The following is a 22089-nucleotide window of genomic DNA, read 5'->3' on the forward strand; positions in this document are numbered from 1 at the left end:
TAAAGTTAACATTTTAAAGGAAGATCCAGCAAAGACAAAGCATATTGAAGGAGACATATTACAGGAAAAGGCATGCAGAACAATAAGAGATCAAGTCTAGGCCTGGATTTTGATCCTGACTTCATGGGAAATTTCTTCCTCGGTGGGATTATCCAACCCAGGCAGGTGAGGATGGATACAATTTATTTGAATAGTGAAGTCTATTGAAAGACTCATAATTTACTGACTTCATATTTCTCATATGAGAGACCTCATGAGACAAAGTTTAGAAAAATATGTTACAAAAAATATGAGTCCAAAAGCAGTGAAAACCTAAAAAACAAAGTACTAGGAAATAGTACTAGTTTTACACTATTAAAGAAAGAAATAGATCACCTATAGGAACAATATAAACTCTTAGAAACTCAGTTCAGACCCCCTGAAATAGAGTTGCCAGATTTAATGAATAAAAATAAGACACTGTAATGGTTAGTTTTATGTGTCAAATTGATTGGGACACAATTCCTGGATATGTGGTCAAACATTATTCTGGATGCTTCTGTGAGTGTGTTTTTGGATGAAATTGACATTTGAATCAGTAGATTTTGAGTAAAACAGATTGCCCTCCATACAGTGGGCGGGCTTCATCCAATCAGTTGAAGGTCTTTATAGAAAAAGACTGACTTCCCTGGAGAAAGAAGGAATTCTGCTAGCAGATGGACTTTGGATTTGTATTGATGTATCAGCTTCTTCCTGGCTCTTCAGCCTGCAGATTTTGGACTTGCCAGCCACAATAATCATATGAACCAATTCCTTAAAAATATATAAATACACACACACACACACACACACACACACACACACACACATATATATATATATGCTATTGTTTTTGTTTTTCTGTAGAATCCAAATGCAAACACCCTTACCTGAGTTTCAGATAAGGAATGAATAATATTTTCATTTTAAATGTGCCCTAAATCTTGTATGAGATGTACTTACAGTAAAAAATTATTTGTTGCTTATCTGAATTCAAATTTAATCAGGTGTCTTGTATTTTATCTGGCAACATTACCCTAAAATCAGTAGAACAATAGAGGGAGATAAAACACTATGGGCCTATTTCACTTCTGTGAAAAAGATATTCAGAAAGAGGTTCTACTCAAGGCCTGCCTGGAATAGCCCAATGTTGAAAAAAGCAAGTTTCTTGAAAGAGCAGACGCTTAGCCTCATTAGGTCCCTAGAGGCACACATTTCTGAAGTAACAACAGCTGCTTTAGGCCAGGAACATGCTGCGGTTAATTCTCCAGATGAAACAGATAACAATGACAGCAGCTACATAGGCCTCAGCAATTCCATAGCAGTACATATGGCAAAGGGCACTAGGGTTCCAGGACTAAAGACATTTGCTCACCTGACTTTTAGAAACCATGCTATTAGACCCACATTCAGCCCATCTCTGGCACTCAAAGAGGCAACAATTTTCAAAGGTTTGAAAATATTGCCTGGGGAAAAAGGCACTGCAAACAAACTGAACTAGGGTATTCAGCATTGCAAGCTTCTAAACTTTGCAAAAAGGCAAAGTGTCTTAATAGCTTCTCTCTGAGAGAGGAGACAGTATGTATAGGTAACTATTCCCCTATATATCACCTATGCATCATGCCAAAATTAACCTATGGATGGGAGAGTTCTTCCAGTTAAATTTAAATGCAGAAGTCATAGAGTTTACAATTTGTAAACTAGTGTGGCTAACTCCTTCATCTTTTGTAAAAGTTCTACATATTCTAGTCTCCCTACTTGAAATTGCCCTCAAATCTCTAATCCTAAACCCCCATAACTTTGCACTTTTATCCACAGTATGAATCGCCTTCTAATGAATTATAACTCATTTATTTTGTTTAATGTCTGCTTTCCCCAACAAGAGCATAACTGTTGAGACTGGAAATGTTTGCCTTTTTTGGTTTGATTTTTAAATCTTTTCTCACAATGTATCACAAACACCCAGAACAGGGAGAGAGGCACATGGTAGGCACTCAAACAGTAGATATTTGTTGAATAAATGAATGTAATTTAATCATATTGCAGAAGCCTTGCTAAGCATGCAGGACATTATTTGGGATAACAGGTAGAACATGAAGTGTCAAGACTTTGGTTTACAGTGGTCTTGCAGTTAAATCTACCCTGCTCCTCCTCTCTGCCCCTAATGATACCAGAAGAGTCCATGAAAGAATAGCAGTTTATATCTGGCAAAGACTGCCCTAATAAATTCCCCACTAGTTGTCTAAGGGCTTAAGGTTTAAGCTCAGTAGTTTAAGAGATAAAAATTCTAAGGAACATTGCAAGTGGAGATGCTTCTTATCCACTCACTTATTTTCTGTGTGGAGAGATTTCCCCAACACTATTGACCTCTTATCTCATTTCTAACTCTTATTAGGAAATGCAATTTTTTTTTTTTTTTTTTTTTTTGCGTTATGTGGGCCTCTCACTGCTGCGGCCTCTCCCGTCGCGGAGCACAGGCTCCGGATGCGCAGGCTCAGCGGCCATGGCTCACGGGCGCAGCCGCTCCGCGGCATGCGGGATCTTCCCGGACCGGGGCATGAAGCCATGTCCCCTGCATCGGCAGACGGACTCTCAACCACTGCGCCACCAGTGAAGCCCCAGGAAATGCAATTATTTACCAATTATTTGAAGAACTTGACATGCGTAGCCCAACACTTTTCTCCACCTTTCTTTGGGGTGAAGCTGCTTCAGGAAATACACAGTACACTGGTCTGTTTCTCATTGCTATAAATTTTATAGGAGGAATTCCCCGCATGAGGAGGTCTCTGGCTTTTCTGTACTGCTGTGGCTGAGTCAGTTAAGTATGCATATATCTGAGTACAGTATGAAGATGTCCATTGTTGCCAAACATCACAGCTATGTCCTCCAATCTAGCTTTTAAAAGTAATAAAGTTGATGATTGATCTCTAACTTCCTGCCATCTTGTCAATATCTTAATTGGTTCCAAAATTGGTCTGGAATATGGAAATTATTTATTGGATGCCTTTAAACTCCAATAAGTATCATGGCATGAATCAAGTTATATCTTTTATAGTTCATTTGTTTTTGGTAAACTTCTATTAGAGTGATACTTATATATCAAATATTGTGCTTAATGCTAGTGGTAGACAAATGATAAGATATATCTGCCTGTCCTTAAGCAACTAACAACCCAATGGGGAAAAAATAGACATGAAAGCAAAGGATAAAATACTGTGTTGTAAGTTCTGCATTAATAATCTGTGCAAAGTGTTTCAGGGACTAATAGGAGGGAGGTCCTGCCCTCTGCCAAGGAGAGAAGGAGAGCTTTTCATAAAGAAGGAATAAATTAGTAGAGCGGTAACTACTGAAATATACGGAAGGATATAGAAAGGGCTGAAATTTTATTTGAAGAAGTCTTTCACCAGATAAGAGAACCAACGCTTAGCAAAAATATGTAGCAAGTGAATTTGTTTTTCAAACTCCTCACCTATATAACAATATTTTGACCTTTCCTTTCTCTTCCTGGGCATTCAAACATCTCTTGAGATTTGATTCCTTGCGATTACTGAGATTAGTGATCTAAAATCACTTTTATGGTAGTATTAAAATTTGACTAGCATTACCCTCAAAGGAATTTGCATTTTAAAAGAAGTCCAGGGACTTCCCTGGTGGCACAGTGGTTGAGAATCTGCCTGCCAATTCAGGGGACATGGGTTCAAGCCCTGGTCTGGGAAGATCCCACATGCTGCAGAGCAACTAAGCCCGTACGCCACTACTACTGAGCCTATACTCTAGAGCCTGCAAGCCACAACTACTGAGCCCACGTGTCACAACTACTGAAGCCCACACACCTAGAGCCTGAGCCCCACAGCAAGAGAAGCCACCACAATGAGAAGCCCGTGCACCACAACGAAGACCCAACAACGAAGACACAATGCAGCCAAAAAAAAAAAAAAAAATTAATTAATTAATTTAAACAAACAAAAAGAGAAGTCCAGTGAAGAGTCAAGCCCTAACTCAAGCAAATGGTTTGCTAAGCCAGAGGTGCTAGGAAAATTAGTGCTAGTGGATCTTTTCTAAAATTATATCCTAAATAGAATCTTGGGAGAAATATGGCTGCGGATAGCTAAGGAAGCTGGTTTAAACCTGGAGATATTCCAGAGAAGAGTTTAAGACATAGTTTTGCCTGAATTTCTATTATTACCTTGAATGGAAAAACTGTCTAAAATACATCAACTTTGTACAAAGTTTGCATGAGCCTGATTTCAATTTTCTAATTGGTCTAAGAAGGTTCAGGCTGTAAGTCTAATTTAATCTAACCTCCCTTTAATCTTATTTTTACCTCATGCCAAAATTATTAGTAGGCAACATGTAATAATTTCAGGTGTGCTGATAAAATTCAAGTTGAAAATGCAGCGTTATTTTTTGTTATGTCACTGTACAGTCACAATCTAAGATATTAATAAAGTCAAACAAGAGTAAGATTTTCTAGCTAATGAGAAAACAGTGACCACTTGTTTCTTTGAGCCCCCTTGTACTAAAACCATGTATATTATTCCTTTGGCTTTGTTGTAGGAATTAAGAAAGGGTCACCTAAAGAAAGACCTAAGAAATGAGGAGTGGGAAAGACTAGTCTCCTAGAATGGATATGCTAACTAAAACGATAAGCAGAGCTGGGTAAGAATGTGTAATTCAGCAACCCTGATGTTTTAGATACATGACTGTTAATTTATAATTCTTTAAGCTATGTACACATTATACACATTTCTTTGTATGATAGTTTATGTTTAAAAATTCAGAAAATGAATCATGGAGAGCTAAAATGAGGACACAGAATACTGTAGTGTAGCTATATAGCATGGAACAGTAGGAATAAGGTAGCTTCTGGAGTCAAACAACATTTGCGTCCCAGCTTTGGCACTTACTAGCTGTGTGACATTGCATAAATTTAACATGTCTGAGATCCTATAGCTTCATCTATACAATATGACTAATAATAGTTCAAATTTGAAAGAAAGAAGGGCTGGCTCTAGAATGGAAGGGAGATGTAGGGGAAATGGGTCTCGTTCCAAACCAGAAGGAACTGTATTTTAAAGAAAGTTAAAGGAGCAGTTGAAGATAATGGACACATAACTGCCGACAAATTGTAGGGCTTAGATAGGAAAAGAGGGCTCTGAATGATAAATAGAGGCCTGGAAGTCACTTTAATATCAGTGCCCAGATACCTGATCTCCCAAGTACCACCTCTTCTGTTCCTTGTTCCCATTCCCATCCCTAAAATATTTTGGGATAGCTAAGTATATACAGACAAATATACAATACAAACAATAGTATAGGATACAGTGTTGAATAACCTTACCTGTTCCATTATGCTAGGTCAAATGGCAAATACATCATCTTACTTTCATTTCCTTACCTTATCTAGGATTACTTTTAATACCAAACCAGTTCTTTAACCTGATTGGTCCAGTATAACAGGCTTAAGCCAGTGAGTGTATAGCATTCTTATGGTGTATAGTAATGGTACAGGAATAGGAATATAACCCAATTTAGGCTAGTGAAGTGATAGGGAACATTTTCTAGGATCATCTAAGAGGTTTCCTAGTGTAAAGAGAAGCCCGAGAAAAGACAGTAACTCTTCTGCATACTGACATTGTTATGCACATGTGTGAGGTCTATAACTACATAGCATGGTGTTACCATCCTGAGGATTACTTCAAATTTCCTTAGCAGATATGAGCCCTTCCCCACACCCACTGCATAAGCCCCCAGACCAAGTGAGTGAGATGACAGTAACACCCGGTCATCAACATCATACTTGAGTCATTAATACATAGTTTGAAATAGGAACCTGGTAAAGAATACAAGTATCTGGGGATTCATCACAAAATTGAGATGAAGTCCACGAGAAGAAGGGTAGCCTTAGGATCTTTTAAATTAATGCACTCCACTTCTTACACTGCGTTTAGTGTTCCCTACTCCTTTATCCTATTTACCACAAATCATCCAAGGCTTGACTGGTTTTCAATCCTTGATTCATTGACACATATTTAATATAAACTTCTTAATAAGGATGGTGCATCAGCTCTCTGAAGGAGAAAACTAAAATGGGAAACAGAATGCCAAAAGAATGGGTAACTAAAAAGCAAGAACAATCATAGCAGAAGTGAAAGATAACAACTTGATTTGGAGGGATGCCCAGATGGAATTCTAGACAGTAATGGGTATTTATAAAACTGTCCTTGAATCATTAGGGAAAGGTTAAATCATGTTCAGTAACTTCTAATATGAAGGCAGGAACCTGACTAATTATCATGATTTTCACCAAACTGGTTAATACAAGAATATTTTGACATTTGGAAAGGTAGCATTCAGTTATTTGAAAACAAAATAATTTTAAATGTTATCTCCTGATAATATAAAACAGATTGTTTATATTAAGGAAAAGTAAAATATCAATGCTGTAAGGATAGAATTATGTTATTAGGAATTTAAATTTTATGACGGTAAAAGAAAGAAAAACTCTTCAATTAATTTTTCTTATAATTCAGAAACTGAACAGAAAGCCTCTGTGGAATTTTAGTTCACACAGTATGGACTCAGGGAAATTTTGAGGAAAAATTATACCTTCATAGATATTGCTCTATATGAAAACAATTGTGTTTTTTTTTCTTTTAAACAGGCCACAATCACAACTATGCTACCAAGAATTACTTAGCTATTGAAAACTAAATTGGACTGAGTAAAAATTTAAAAAAAGACAACATAGCAAAGCTATTGAAACAAAGTTTAAGAAAATATAAATTTGTAAAAAATAAATTGAAGTCATAAACATTTAGGATTGTTTAGGACTGTTATATCCTCTTGATGAACTGACCCCTTTATCATTATGAAATTATCTTCTTTATTATGTTTTACTCTGGACTTACTTTTTTCTGATATAAATATAGTCACTCAAGCTTTCATTTAAATACTTTTTCTATCCTTTTATATATAACCTTTTCATATTTTTACATTTAAAAGGCATTTTGTATAGCAACTTTTTCTTTTTTTTTTTTAACCAATGTGACAGGCTTTCTCTTTTAATTGAGGTATTTACACCATTTACACTTAATGTAATTATTGATCTGTTAAGGCTTATGTCTCCATTTTATTATTTGTTTTCTGTTTGTTCCCTTGGTTTCTAATTCCTCTATTTTTTTTCTCTTGCCTTCCTGTGGGTTACTTGAATATTTTTTAGTTCAACTTTTATTTATTTATAAGTTTTTTAGTATAAATAATGAAGTAAGCAGCCATACTGAGAATTTATATATATCAAGGAACTGCAGGAGATCTCTAGACCCTAAAGGTGGCCCTCAGCTGGAAGTCAGCAAAAAGCAGGGCTCTTGGTCATAGAACCACAAGAAAGTGAATTCACAAGAAAGTGAATTCAAGCCTAAGTAAGCTTGGAAGTAGGTTCTTCCCCAACTGAGTTCATGATGAAACTTCAGCCTGGTGAGACCCTGAGGTAGAGAACCTAGACAAGCCCTACCTGGATTCTTGACCCAAAGAAACTGTGAGATAAACTGTTTTAAGCCAGTAAGTTTGTGGTAATTTATTACATAGCAATATAAAACTAATATAGCATCATAAAGAGATTATTAGTGGTCTGAATGAAAGCCGTCTCAGCAGAGTGATTGGGCAGGAGCCAGACTGCATTGATTTAGAGGAATGAGTTGGGGGTAAGTAAATGGAGTGAGTATAGATAACTCCTTTGAGAGGTTTGCCTGAGAGCAGTCTGAGAATGTAGGGCTGTAGCTGAACGGTTCTTTGGTTTTGAGGACAAAGTTTTGATTTTTATTTTTTAATGGTAAGTAACTTGAGCATATTTAAAAGTCTGTCTTTTACAAGAATCAATTTTTACTGAAAGTTTGCTTGGCTATGTTAAATGCAATATAGCTAGATATAATTCACATGAAATAATTGGTTAAGAGCTATGTCTGGTGACCTAATGTTGATATTAATATTGATAATATTGTAAAAAGTATAAAAGATCATAAAAGACAGCAGTATGAATTCTGTTATTTAGCAAAACCCTCTTATTTGCAATATCTCCAAATGCAAGAGGGCTCACCTTGCATCTGGAGGATCCTATTGTCTGAGTCAAGTTCCACTATTCTTTCAATTCTCAGTAAAACAAAACCACTATCATTTGGCTTTCTATGATGATTTTCTAAGTTGGCAGCTTTCCATGAGAGCTGACCAGTAAGTCTTGGTCTAGATCCCATGTTGAATTTGTAGAATCATAGGGAAAGAACTGTGTGAGACAAATTACTATCTAACACGAATTACTATCTAACATTGCTGCAAGAATTCCAGCTTTATGTCATTTGTTTACAACCTGTTCCTTGCTTTATATTATTATTTCTAAAAACAGTGGTTATAATTTCTGTAGATTTTCATTTCTATGATCAAAACATGCTTTCTATCCTTAAATGGTTAGTTTGAAAAAAGAAAAACAATAATAATAAATGAAGAGGAAGAGAGAGAGGAGGAAAAAAATTTGCCAAGTCCCAAGTTCTATACCAGGTACTTAAAAAAATCTTCCTTAATTCTCCAAATAACCCTTCAAGGTAGGCTCTTTAATTAATCTTATTTTTCAAATAAGTAAACTGAGTCTTGGATTAAGGAAATAATACCCAGGGTCCTGCAGCTGTTCATTAAGTGTCACATTAGAACACCTTTATGGTGACTTTAAAATTAATGTCTAAATTAACTACTATATTCCTCCCATTCTAAAAAAGAGGATTCTTTCTTAGGGAATTAACAGTGGTCTGTACAGGACAAGAAGGACTGTTCATTAAACTAACAAGGGATAATGAAGACCTCTCTGGCAGGGAATAATACTTTACATGTTTCTCATTATGTCCTTCCATGTTCAATAACACAGTCAATCCAGCTGAGCTCCTGTAGTGATATTTCAAAAATTGTCCTGACTGCCACGATTCAATTATTGAGGACTTGCTTGTTACAACACAGGAAACAGTTATATTACGTACCTTACATTATACAACAATAAGACTTAACTCTGAAATATGTTTATCATTATTAGTCTTTTGTATCCATGGTGATTTAATGTCATCTTGCCGCCAGTCATTTGACTTAGGCTAGTGGTTTTCAGAGTGGAGCTTGCATCAGAATCTCCTGTAGGGCTTCTTCAAAACACACAGATTACTGGATCCGACTCTCAGACATTTGGATTCAGTAGATGTGGGTTGAAGACCTTAAAATTTGTGTTTCTAACAAGTTCTCAGATGCTGCTAATGCTGCTGCTGGTCTGAAGACCACACTTTGAGAACCACTGGCCTAGACCAGGGTTTTAAAACCTTTTTTCTGTAAAGAATCAGGTAAATACTTTTGGCTTTGTGGACCATATAGTCTCTGTCACAACTGCTTAACTCTTCCTTTGCCATGGAAAGCAGCCATACACAATACCTAAATAAGTAGGAGATGGCTGTTTCAATAAAATTTTATTTACAGAAACAGGTGTAAGGACGGATTTGGTAAATGGACCATAGGTGGTCAACCTCTGGCACAGACCAACTCAGTATAAGAGGCCTGAAAAATAACTTTGTATATATTAAATATGCTCTGTGACTCCATGAGAATCAACTATAGATTTATCCACAAAAACCCTTTCTAAGTTTCTAAATAAAATCTGCAGAACTATAACAGAGACTAAGCTGATTGTGTTAAACCAGCACAGAGGAGAAATCCCAAAGCTTCCCTATGAACCCAATAATAAAGCAATAGTTTTACGCACGAGTCTGCATCTTATAAACAGTTTTTGTTCTAACATGGCCATGAACTATACCTTCATTTTCAAATTTTAGTTTTAATTGGATATTGTTTATAATGCTAGAAACTATAAATATACCAAATAAAAGAAAACTAACACTATATTGAATGACATAGATGGCAACCCAATCAGATTATCTATTGACTTTATAATAAAATGAAACAAAACAAAGATACTCTACTTGCCATGAGTGTGCCCAGATTTAATATATTTGGTCTTTACCTGGAATGGTGTACTCCAAACTAATTTAAAATGCCAATATAACCCTAAAAATCTACTAAACTATATATGCCAGTGAACCCACTGCATTAGCTCTATCCTTACAAAATGTAAACTCCTGTAAAAAGGCATCATTCAGAAATTTTTTCTGAATTTTTGTCATAATGGATTGTGATTTAGTACCCTGAAAATAATTAGATGCAAGTAACATGAGGAAAGCTAGTATTATGGATCATCTTATAAACTTAAAATGCAAGTATTATGTTAAACATCTCCAACAATGCTATATTTAGATGCAATATTTAGATAAAATCTCTACAATTATATATTATAACATTTTGGTAATTTAAAGATGGATTAAAATGGCTTTCTGAGGGGATACATGACTTCTTTCAAAATCTTTTCCTAAATTCGATTAAATCAAATGTTTCATTTTGATCAATGGATTTAGATTTGCTACTAGACATTTACTCTTTAGTCTAATGAAGTTGTTTTCAAAGAGTCCTCAGTTTTCTAAAAAAAAAAGGTTGAAAGAGAATTGTGGTCAAATGACACTGGAAAATGTTCACTTTAAACACACTTTAAAAGTTTTTTGTTTTGTTTTTGTTTTTTTGTTTTTTTTTTACTTCAGGACTCTTTGGAAATAATATTCATGGTACAGATATCTAAGAAAGATGTGGTAAATCGTGTAGCTTTTCCCAATCTCATTTGAACATGGAACCAAGTTATTAGTAGAGCATTCTGAAGTACAAGAGAAACACTTAAGAAAACAATGTTCTTAGTGCCTGAATCCAGGTACCATATGATATTTTTAAAAAAAATAAATTCAATTAGAATCAACAAGTATTTGTTAAGTACCTCTGTTATCTGACTTATCATTTAAAGGTTAACGTTTTACTTTTACTATGCCACTCACCTAAGTCTCCCTAGAATGTAGTTAAACCTATTAAACATACTTACACTCCTCTTCAGGCCTCTTCCGAAGGGCTGCACGAACTTCTTTACAAGGACTTCTCTGATATTGTGGGGGATTCCTTCCCCTTATTAGGTTCTCCATCCTACAGGAGGGAATTAACAGAATATTTTAATACCAAAATCTTGATAAATTTTAACAAGTTAAATGGTTTAAATCAAGAGTCAACAATTCAGGTAGACCACACCATTAAGAGTATCTAGCAAGGAGTAAGACAGTAGGGAGTGGCAGTGACTGTGGTAAACTGGAGAGTGCTTGACTTTTCTTAGGCATTCCAATGTTAAAAATATAAAAACACATGAGGATGAAACTCATATACACATTCTCCAGTTAGAGACTGTTATGGACTGAATGTTTGTGTCCCCACCCCCTCCACTCCTCCAACCCTTCCCCTCCACCCCCCCATTCATATGTTGAAACTCTAATCCCCAGGGTAATGGTATTTGGATGTGGAACCCTTGATAGGTAACTAGGTTTAGTTGAGGTCATGAGGGTGGGACACGCATGATGGAATTAGTATTTTTATAAGATGAGGAAGAGAGACCAGAGCTCATTTTCCCCTGCCATATGAGGACACAGTGAGAAGGTAGTCATCTACAAACCAGGAAGAGGGCTCGCACCAGGAACTGAATCTGCTGGTGCCTTGATAGTAGACTTCTAAGACTCCAAAACTGTTAGAAATAAATGTCTGTTGTTTCAGCCACCCAGTCTGTGGTATTTTATAGCAGTCCAAGCTAAGTCAGAGACCCATTAACTAAAGAATGATTACTTATAAAGCAAACACATTTATCAAAAGTCAGGTTACCCTTTAGAAGAAAGATCATATCTTTCACCAACATTCTGAATACCAGTTTTCAGGAGTTTTAATTGCTGCTTTCCTCTGTGCTAATGATTAAATTGGGAGGGGTTTTCTAATTCTAATCATTGTGACTTCTTAAAAATATGGTCAATATAAAGTGCACTTCTCAGTTACTTCCAATGCTGACAACCAGAAAATAATAATAAATGGGCCAAATGCAACTTGGGTTGGCATATTAAACAGCATATACTCTGTGGTTAGTATTTTCTGGTTTTAGTAAACCTTACAGTTTTGTGCCAGCAATGCACACTCTGCTTATTTTGAAAACATTAAACAACTATTGAGTGTTTAGGATTTGGAAATTCAGAACAAAACAATGATATTTATGATTTAAAAAATATAAACATAGCTTTTAACATCTACATAATTATTCTAATGGGATATCACTGGTTTTAACAAACATGCTGGCTGATAGCATGTAATGGTGTGGTTGTTATGGGTTATGGTGGTAGAAAGTCTCCTAGGGTGAGTAGTACAGAGAATTATATTTCTAGTGTCTAGAGAGGAAATTGGGAAAGGATAATCCAATAAAAGCAATATGTAAAATGGTGTGAAATATGAGATAAATAACCTTTTGTACTGGAAGAGTAACATAACACTATTTCTATGAGAAGCTGTCACTGGTTCTTAGAAATACTTTTCCAAATATATTTCCTTAAATCAAACCATTCATAGGTAGGGACTACTTTACATGTGTGTGTATGCTCACTCATATGCCCATGCTTGTGTATGTAAAGTACGAGAAAACATTTCTCAATGTGTGATGATAACTTGAAATTTAGTTTCACTTGAAGATCATTTCAAGTGAGAAAAAGAGTTCAAGGTTATGATAATACAATGACAGGAAATCAAGTGAAAACCTCAAGAGTTTAAGATATAATTTGCTTTAATACTATATATGGGGGCAAAATTAAGCTTCCAGGACCATCCCTGCAGTTTCAGTATGAGGATTAGCCATGTAAATTATATAAAATGTTCTAGATTCTGACTCGAATTAATTCAGTGCACTATTTTGATTACATGTTTCAGAAAATACATGAATTTTCATGATGATATAATAACAATTTAAGTGAACTTTAGTTAATCACTAGTATTTACAAGCTCAAGATAGTAAAATACAACAAACATAACCTACAATGCAAGTATCTACATAAAATTGTGATTTAATTTTAAAAAACAATTAGTCATCGTGATTATACAGATGAGGGATGACCACTTACCCTGGCTGGAAATCTACGTAAACCAGTCTCTTAGATAGGCTATTACTTTTCCTTTTATGTTTCTGACTATCGAGAATGTGAAAACGAAAATGGTCTAGTTGATTTTGACGTAATTATATTTGAGGGTATGTCAGAAAAACTGAAATACAAGTTAGAAAGTACTGCCAAAGGCTCCAGGAAAGTTTCACTTACATGGTTGCTATTGGCATCAAAGATCACCAAGAATCATTGTGCCCAAATGTTGCATTATGGGAATGCTCACAAGCAGATATGCAAGAGATTATGCAGTGTTAGCAATGCCGCATAGTTTAACTTTAAGGAGCCTAGGTTCTGGAATAGACTGCCTGGGCGAAACTCCCATTCTGTCTCTTAAAGGATGATTTTAGGGAAAGATACTTAGCTACTTTATACCTTAATTTTCTCAGCAATAAATGGGGATAACATTAGCTACCTCATAGGATTGTTGTGAGGATTAAATACGTTAATAGTGTACATGTGCTTACACTGTGTCCACCACAATACAAGAGCTCAGCAAATGTAGTTATTATTAATCATAATTATCCCAAATAAAAATGAAATCATATACTAAAATTTTAAATGTCTGGTATGTTAGGAGAAATATGAAAACTAGCCTTTATTTAATAAAGAAAAAGAACAGATGACACTGTTGAGAAAAAAATTCTGCCTAAACAAATGTTCTGGTTATTGGAAAAATACAAAACATCCATGCACATAAATTGCCAATTTTCAAAATGAAGAACTTAATAAACTGTATTTCATTTTATTCAGTAAGATTTAAAGGATCACTATATGACAATCTTCCAAGGATACTCACATGGATAAAAGTGGGCTGGTAACCTCATGAATTAATTAAAATGCTAAATAACTTATTCTTTCTTAGAGAATTCAGAAGATGTTACAAAACTGTATAGTGGCCTTTGACCTTAGCAAGAACAATGAAGATATCTTACAATGTATTACCATTTATCATTTATTCCATCTAATCCTTACAACAACCTTCTGAAAGAACATTTTGAAGATGAGGAAGCTAATGTTCAGAAATGTTCAGTGACCTGATCCTGGCCACACAGGAAGTAAGAGGTGCAACTGAGATTTAATCAAGGTTTTCTGATTTTTTAAAAATCTTTTCCTAGTTGCTTTTTAACCCACTATTTCCATGAGTCTATGATTAGCTATAGATAATTTCACTACCAGACTGAATACTTGCGATTCTACTATGTCGTGCATATTTAATTTTGATGGAATTCTTATTGAACATAATATTAATATTTAGATTAGTATATACTCATATATAAATAGTATATATTACATTAAATATAATACTACACAAATATATATACATTTGTAAAAATGTTTATCTTCTAAATACATGTTGAGTTTTTTTATCATGTAGCTATTTTCATTGAAATGTTTGCTTCTATTAGTGATATTTTAAGTTTTTAGAACCACGAAAAAGATAACTGGGGAAGGGACGAGGGGAAGATGGCGGAAGAGTAAGACGCGGAGATCACCTTCCTCCCCACAGATACACCAGAAATACATCTACACGTGGAACAACTCCTACAGAACACCTACTGAACGCTGGCAGAAGACCTCAGACCCCCCCAAGAGGCAAGAAACTCCCCACGTACATGGGTAGGGCAAAAGAAAAAAGAAAAAACACAGACAAAAGAATAGGGACGGGACCTGCACCAGTGGGAGGGAGCTGTGAAGGAGGAAACGCTTCCACACATTAGGAAGCCCCTTCGTGGGCGGAGACTGCGGGTGGCGGAGGGGGAAAGCTTTGGAGCCGAGGAGGAGAGCACAGCAACAGGGCTGCGGAGGGCAAAGCGGAGAGATTCCCACACAGAGGATCAGGGCCAGCCGGCACTCAGCAGCCCGAGAGGCTTGTCTGCTCACCTGCCGGGGTGGGCGGGGCTGCGAGCTGAGGCTCGGGCTTCGGTCGGAGCGCAGGGAGAGGACTGGGGTTGGCGGCGTGAACACAGCCAGAAAAGGTTAGTGCACCACGGCTAGCCGGGAGGGAGTCCGGGAAAAGGTCTGGAGCTGCTGAAGAGGCAAGAGACTTTTTCTTCCCTCTTTGTTTCCTGGTGCGCGAGGAGAGGGGATTAAGAGCGCCGCCTAAAGGAGCTTCAGAGACGGGCGCAAGCCGCGGCTAAAAGCGCGGACCCCAGAAACGGGCAGGAGATGCTAAGGCTGCTGCTGCTGCCACCAACAAGCCTGTGTGCGAGCACAGGTCACTATCCACACCCCCCTTCCAAGGAGCCTGTGCCGCCCGCCACTGCCAGGGTCCCGGGATCCAGGGACAACTTCCCTGGGAGAACGCACGGCGCGCCTCAGGCTGGTGTAACGTCACGCTGGCCTCTGCCGCCGCAGGCTCGCCCCGCATCCGCGCCCCTCCCTACCCCCGGACTGAGTGAGCCAGAGCCCCCGAATCAGCGGCTCCTTTAACCCCGTCCTGTCTGAGGGAAAAACAGACGCCCTCCGGCGACCTACACGCAGAGGCAGGGCCAAATCCAAAGCTCAGCCCCGGGAGCTGTGAGCACAAAGAAGAGAAAGGGAAATCCCTCCCAGCAGCCTCAGAAGCAGCAGATTAAAGCTCCACAATCAACTTGATGTACCCTGCATGTGTGGAATACATGAATAGACAACGAATCATCCCAAATTGAGGAGGTAGACTTTAAGAGCAAAATTTTTGATTTTTTCGCCTTTTCCTCTTTTTGTGAGTGTGTATGTGTATGCTTCTGTGTGAGATTTTGTCTGTATAGCTTTGCTTCCACCATTTGTCCTAGCGTTCTGTCTTTTTTTTTCTTTTTTAAATTTTTTTCTTAATAATTATTTTTTTTATTTTAATAATTTTATTATATTTTACTTTTTTATTTTACTTTATCTTCTTTCTTTCTTCCTTCCTTCCATCCTTCCTTCCTTCCTTCCTCCCTCCCTCCATCCCTCCCTCCCTCCTTTCTTTCTTTCCTTCTTTCCTTCTTTTCTTCTTCCTTTCTTTCTTTCTTTCTTCCTTGCTTCCTCTCTTTCTTTCTTTCTTTCTTCTTCTACTAATACTTTCTACTTTTTCTCCCTTTCATTCTGAGCCGTGTGGATAAAAGGCTCTTGGTGCTGCAGCCAGGAGTCAGTGCTGTGCCTCTGAGGTACGAGAGCCAACTTCAGGACACTGGTAAACAAGAGTCTTCCCAGCCCCACATAATATCAAACAGCAAAAGTCTCCCAGAGATCTCCATCTCAACGCCAGCACCCAGCTTCACTCAACGACCAGCAAGCTACAGGGCTGGACACCCTATGCCAAACAATGAGCAAGACAGGAACACAAACCCACCCTTTAGCAGAAAGGCTGCTTAAAATCATAATAAGGCCACAGACACCCCAAAACACACCACCAGACGTGGACCTGCCCACCAGAAAGACAAGATCCAGCCTCATCCACCAGAACACAGGCACTAGTCCCCTCCACAAGGAAGCCTACACAAACCACTGAACCAACCTTAGCCACTGGGGACAGACACCAAAAACAACGGGAACTAGAAACCTGCAGCCTGCAAAAAGAAGACCCCAAACACATTAAGATAAGCAAATGAGAAGACAGAAAAACACACTGCAGAAGAAGGAGCAAGATAAAAACCCACCAGACCTAACAAATGAAGAGGAAATAGGCAGTCTACCTAAAAAGAATTCAGAATAATGATAGTAAAGATGATCCACAATCTTGGAAATAGAATAGACAAAATGCAAGAAACATTTAAAAAGGACCTAGAAGAACTAAAGATGAAACAAATAACAATGAACAACACAATAAGTGAAATTAAAAGTACTCTAGATGGGATCAATAGCAGAATAACTGAGGCAGAAGAACAGATAAGTGACTTGGAAGATAAAAGTGGAAATAAATACTGCAGAGCAGAATAAAGAAAAAAGAATGAAATGAACTGAGGACAGTCTCAGAGACCTCTGGGACAACATTAAACGCACCAACATTTGAATTATAGGGGTTCCAGAAGAAGAAGAGAAAAAGAAAGGGACTGAGAAAATATTTGGAGAGATTATAGTTGAAAACTTCCCTAATATGGGCAAGGAAATAGTTAATCAAGTCCAGGAAGCACAGAGAGTCCCATACAGGATAAATCCAAGGAGAAATACACCAAGAAACATATTAATCAAACTGTCAAAAATTAAATAAAAAGAAAACATATTAAAAGCAGCAAGGGAAAAACAACAAATAACACACAAGGGAATCCCCATAAGGTTAACAGCTGATCTTTCAGCAGAAACAGAAGAGACTGGCAGGACATATTTAAAGTGATGAAGGAGAAAAACCTGCAACCAAAATTACTCTACCCAGCAAGGATCTTATTCAGATTTGATGGAGAAATTAAAACCTCTACAGACAAGCAAAAGCTGAGAGAGTTCAGCACCACCATACCAGCTTTACAACAAATGCTAAAGGAACTTCTCTAGGCAAGAGAAGGAAAAGACCTACAATAACGAACCCAAAATAATTTAGAAAATGGGAATAGGAACATACATATCGATAATTACCTTAAATGTAAATGGATTAAATGCTCCCACCAAAAGACACAGATTGGCTGAATGGATACAAAAACAAGACCCATATATATGCTGTCTACAAGAGACCCACTTCAGACCTAAAGGCACATACAGAATGAAAGTAAGGGGATGGAAAAAGATATTCCATGCAAATGGAAATCAAAAGAAAGCTGGAGTAGCAATTCTCATATCAGACAAAATAGACTTTAAAATAAAGACTATTAGAAGAGACAAAGAAGGACACTACATAATGATCAAGGGATCGAACCAAGAAGAAGATAAAACAATTGTAAATACTTATGCACCCAACATAGGAGCAGCTCAATACATAAGACAAATACTAACAGCCATAAAAGGGGAAATCGACAGTAACACATTCATAGTAGGGGACTTTAACACCCCACTTTCACCAATGGACGGATCATCCAAAATGAAAAGACATAAGGAAACACAAGCTTTAAATGATACATTAAACAAGATGGACTTAATTGATATTTATAGGACATTCCATTCAAAAACAAGAGAATACACATTTTTCTCAAGTGCTCATGGAACATTCTCCAGAATAGATCATACCTTGGGTCACAAATCAAGCCTTGGTAAATTTAAGAAAATTGAAATTGTATCAGGTATCTTTTCCGACCACAACGCCATGAGACTAGATATCAATTACAAGAAAAGATCTGTAAAAAATTCAAACACATGGAGGCTAAACAATACACTACTTAATAACGAAGTGATCACTGAAGAAATCAAAGAGGAAATAAAAATATACCTAGAAACAAAGGACAATGGATACACGACGACCCAAAATCTATGGGATGCAGCAAAAGCAGTTCTAAGAAGGAAGTTTATAGCAATACAATCCTACCTTAAGAAACAGGAAACATCTCAAATAAACAACCTAACCTTGCACCTAAAGCAATTAGAGAAAGAAGAACAACAAAAACCCCCAAAGTTAGCAGAAGGAAAGAGATCATAAAAATCAGATCAGAAAAAAATGAAAAAGAAATGAAGGAAACAATAGCAAAGATCAATAAAACTAAAAGCTGGTTCTTTGAGAAGATAAACAAAATTGATAAACCATTAGCCAGGCTCATCAAGAAAAAAAGGGAGAAGACTCAAATCAATAGAATTAGAAATGAAAAAGGAGAAGTAACAACCTACACTGCAGAAATACAAAAGATCATGAGAGATTGCTACAAGCAACTCTATGTCAATAAAATGGACAACCTGGAAGAAATGGACAAATTCGTAGAAATGCACAACCCACCAAGAGTGAATCAGGAAGAAATAGAAAATATGAACAGACGAATCACAAGCACTGAAATTGAAACTGTGATTAAAAATCTTCCAACAAAAAAAAGCCCAGGACCAGATGGCTTCACAGGCAAATTCTATCAAACATTTAGAGAAGAGCTAACACCTATCCTTCTCAAACTCTTCCAAAATATAGCAGAGGGAGGAACACTCCCAAATTCATTTTACAAGGCCACCATCACCTTGATACCAAAACCATACAAGGATGTCAGAAAGAAAGCTACAGGCCAATATCACTGATGAACATAGATGCAAAAATCCTCAACAAAATACTAGCAAACAGAATCCAACAGCACATTAAAAGGATCATACACCATGATCAAGTGGGGTTTATTCCAGGAATGCAAGGATTCTTCAATATACGCAAATCAATCAATGTGATAAACCATATTAACAAATTGAAGGAGAAAAACCATATGATCATCTCAATAGACGCAGGGAAAGCTTTCGACAAAATTCAATACTCATTTATGACAAAAACCCTGCAGAAAGTAGGCATAGAGGGAACTTTCCTCAACATAATAAAGGCCATATATGACAAATCCACCGCCAACATCGTCCTAAATGGTGAAAAACTGAAAGCATTTCCACTAAGATCAGGAACAAGACAAGGTTGCCCACTCTCACCACTCTTATTCAACATAGTTTTGAAAGTTTTAGCCACAGCAATCGGATAAGAAAAGGAAATAAAAGGAATCCAATTCGGAAAAGAAGAAGTAAAGCTGTCACTGTTTGCAGATGACATGATACTATACATAGAGAATCCTAAAGATGCTACCAGAAAACTACTAGAGCTAATCAATGAATTTGGTAAAGTTGCAGGATACAAAATTAATGCACAGAAATCTCTGGCATTCCTATATACTAATGATGAAAAATCTGAAAGTGAAGTCAAGAAAACACTCCCATTTACCACTGCAACAAAAAGAATAAAATATCTAGGAATAAACCTACTGAAGGAGACCTGTATGCAGAAAATTATAAGATGTTGATGAAAGAAATTAAAGATGACACAAATAGCTGGAGAGATATACCATGTTCTTGGATTGGAAGAATCAACGTTGTGAAAATGACTCTACTACCCAAAGCAATCTACAGATTCAATGCAATCCCTACCAAACTATCACTGGCATTTTTCACAGAACTAGAACAAAAAATTTCACAATTTGTATGGAAACACAAAAGACCCCGAATACCAAAAGCAATCTTGAGAACGAAAAATGGAGCTGGAGGAATCAGGCTCCCTGAGTTCAGACTATACTACAAAGCTATAGTAATCAAGACAGTATGGTACTGGCACAAAAACAGAAAGATAGATCAGTGGAACAGGATAGAAAGCCCAGAGATAAACCCACACACATATGGTCACGTTATCTTTGATAAAGGAGGCAGGAATGTACAGTGGAGAAAGGACAGCCTCTTCAATAAGTGGTGCTGGGAAAACTGGACAGCTACATGTAAAAGTATGAGATTAGATCACTCCCTAACACCATACACAAAAATAAGCTCAAAATGGATTAAAGACCTAAATGTAAGGCCAGACACTATCAAACTCTTAGAGGAAAACATAGGCAGAAAACTCCATGACATAAATCACAGCAAGATCCTTTTTGACCCACCTCCTAGAGAAATGGAAATAAAAACAAAAATAAACAAATGGGACCTAATGAAACTTCAAAGCTTTTGCACAGCAAAGGAAACCATAAACAAGACCAAAAGACAGCCCTCAGAATGGGAGAAAATATTTGCAAATGAAGCAACTGACAAAGGATTAATCTCCAAAATTTACAAGCAGCTCATGCAGCTCAATAACAAAAAAACAAACAACCCAATCCAAAAATGGGCAGAAGACCTAAATAGACATTTCTTCAAAGAAGATATACAGACTGCCAACAAACACATGAAAGAATGCTCAACATCATTAATCACTAGAGAAATGCAAATCAAAACTACAATGAGGTATCATCTCACACCAGTCAGAATGGCCATCATCAAAAAATCTAGAAACAATAAATGCTGGAGAGGGTGTGGAGAAAAGGGAACACTCCTGCACTGTTGGTGGGAATGTAAATTGATACAGCCACTATGGAGAACAGTATGGAGGTTCCTTAAAAAACTACAAATAGAACTACCATATGACCCAGCACTCCCACTACTGGGCATATACCCTGAGAAAACCAAAATTCAAAAAGAGTCATGTACCAAATTGTTCATTGCAGCTCTATTTACAATAGCCTGGAGATGGAAACAACCTAAGTGTCCATCATCGGATGAATGGATAAAGAAGATGTGGCACGTATATACAATGGAATATTACTCAGCCATAAAAAGAAATGAAATTGAGCTATTTGTAATGAGGTGGATAGACCTAGAGTCTGTCATACAGAGTGAAGTAAGTCAGAAAGAGAAAGACAAATACCGTATGCTAACACATATATATGGATTTTAAGAAAAAAAAAATGTCATGAAAAACCTAGTGGTAAGACAGAAATAAAAACGCAGACCTACTAGAGAATGGACATGAGGATATGGGGAGGGGGAAGGGTAAGCTGTGCCAAAGCGAAAGAGAGGCATGGACATATATACACTACCAAACGTAAGGTAGATAGCTAGTGGGAAGCAGCCGCATAGCACAGGGAGATCAGCTCGGTGCTTTGTGACCGCCTGGAGGGGTGGGATAGGGAGGGTGGGAGGGAAGAAGACACAAGAGGGAAGAGATATAGGGACATATGTATATGTATAACTGATTCAATTTGTTATAAAGCAGAAACTAACATACCATTTTAAAGCAATTATACTCCAATAAAGATGTAATATATATATATAGATAGATAGATAGGTAGATAGATAGATAGATAGATAGGTAGGTAGGTAGGTAGATAGATGATAGATAGATAAACAGATATGAAAGGATGGCTCTTGCTTAGTAGAATGCTGAGGGCAAACTGGTAAATGCTGGAGTCGGGATATTAGCATCATGGTAAAGATTGGGTCAGTCAAGAATCATCAATGGATATTAAATCTAGCAGAAAATTTTGATGACAAATGGTAAGCTGTCTCCCCACAAACTTCTTACTAGTTGCAG

The 22089-nt window shown here is 37.0% G+C and overlaps 1 protein-coding gene across 6 annotated transcripts in view; it reads right to left on the reverse strand.

Annotated features, from left to right (window-relative positions):
• The window catches only part of LRRC7 (leucine rich repeat containing 7), a 499978-nt gene that overhangs the window by 375333 nt on the left and 102556 nt on the right, over positions 1-22089 (reverse strand). For 3 of the 6 annotated variants that reach the window (XM_029228809.1, XM_029228811.1, XM_029228812.1), the window contains exon 2: positions 11018-11115. Coding sequence is in view for 4 of the 6 variants with exons in the window: in XM_029228811.1 (XP_029084644.1) it covers positions 11018-11115 (98 nt within the window). In the remaining 2 variants the exon portion in view is untranslated. Of the gene's footprint in view, positions 1-11017; positions 11116-22089 lie in introns of those variants that run through there. The other 3 variants (XM_029228810.1, XM_029228806.1, XM_029228808.1) reach the window with 1 other exon arrangement.

Source organism: Monodon monoceros, unplaced genomic scaffold (genome assembly GCF_005190385.1).
Source record: "Monodon monoceros isolate NGI ecotype Baffin Bay Population unplaced genomic scaffold, NGI_Narwhal_1 Super_Scaffold_18, whole genome shotgun sequence".
NCBI lineage: Eukaryota > Metazoa > Chordata > Mammalia > Artiodactyla > Monodontidae > Monodon > Monodon monoceros.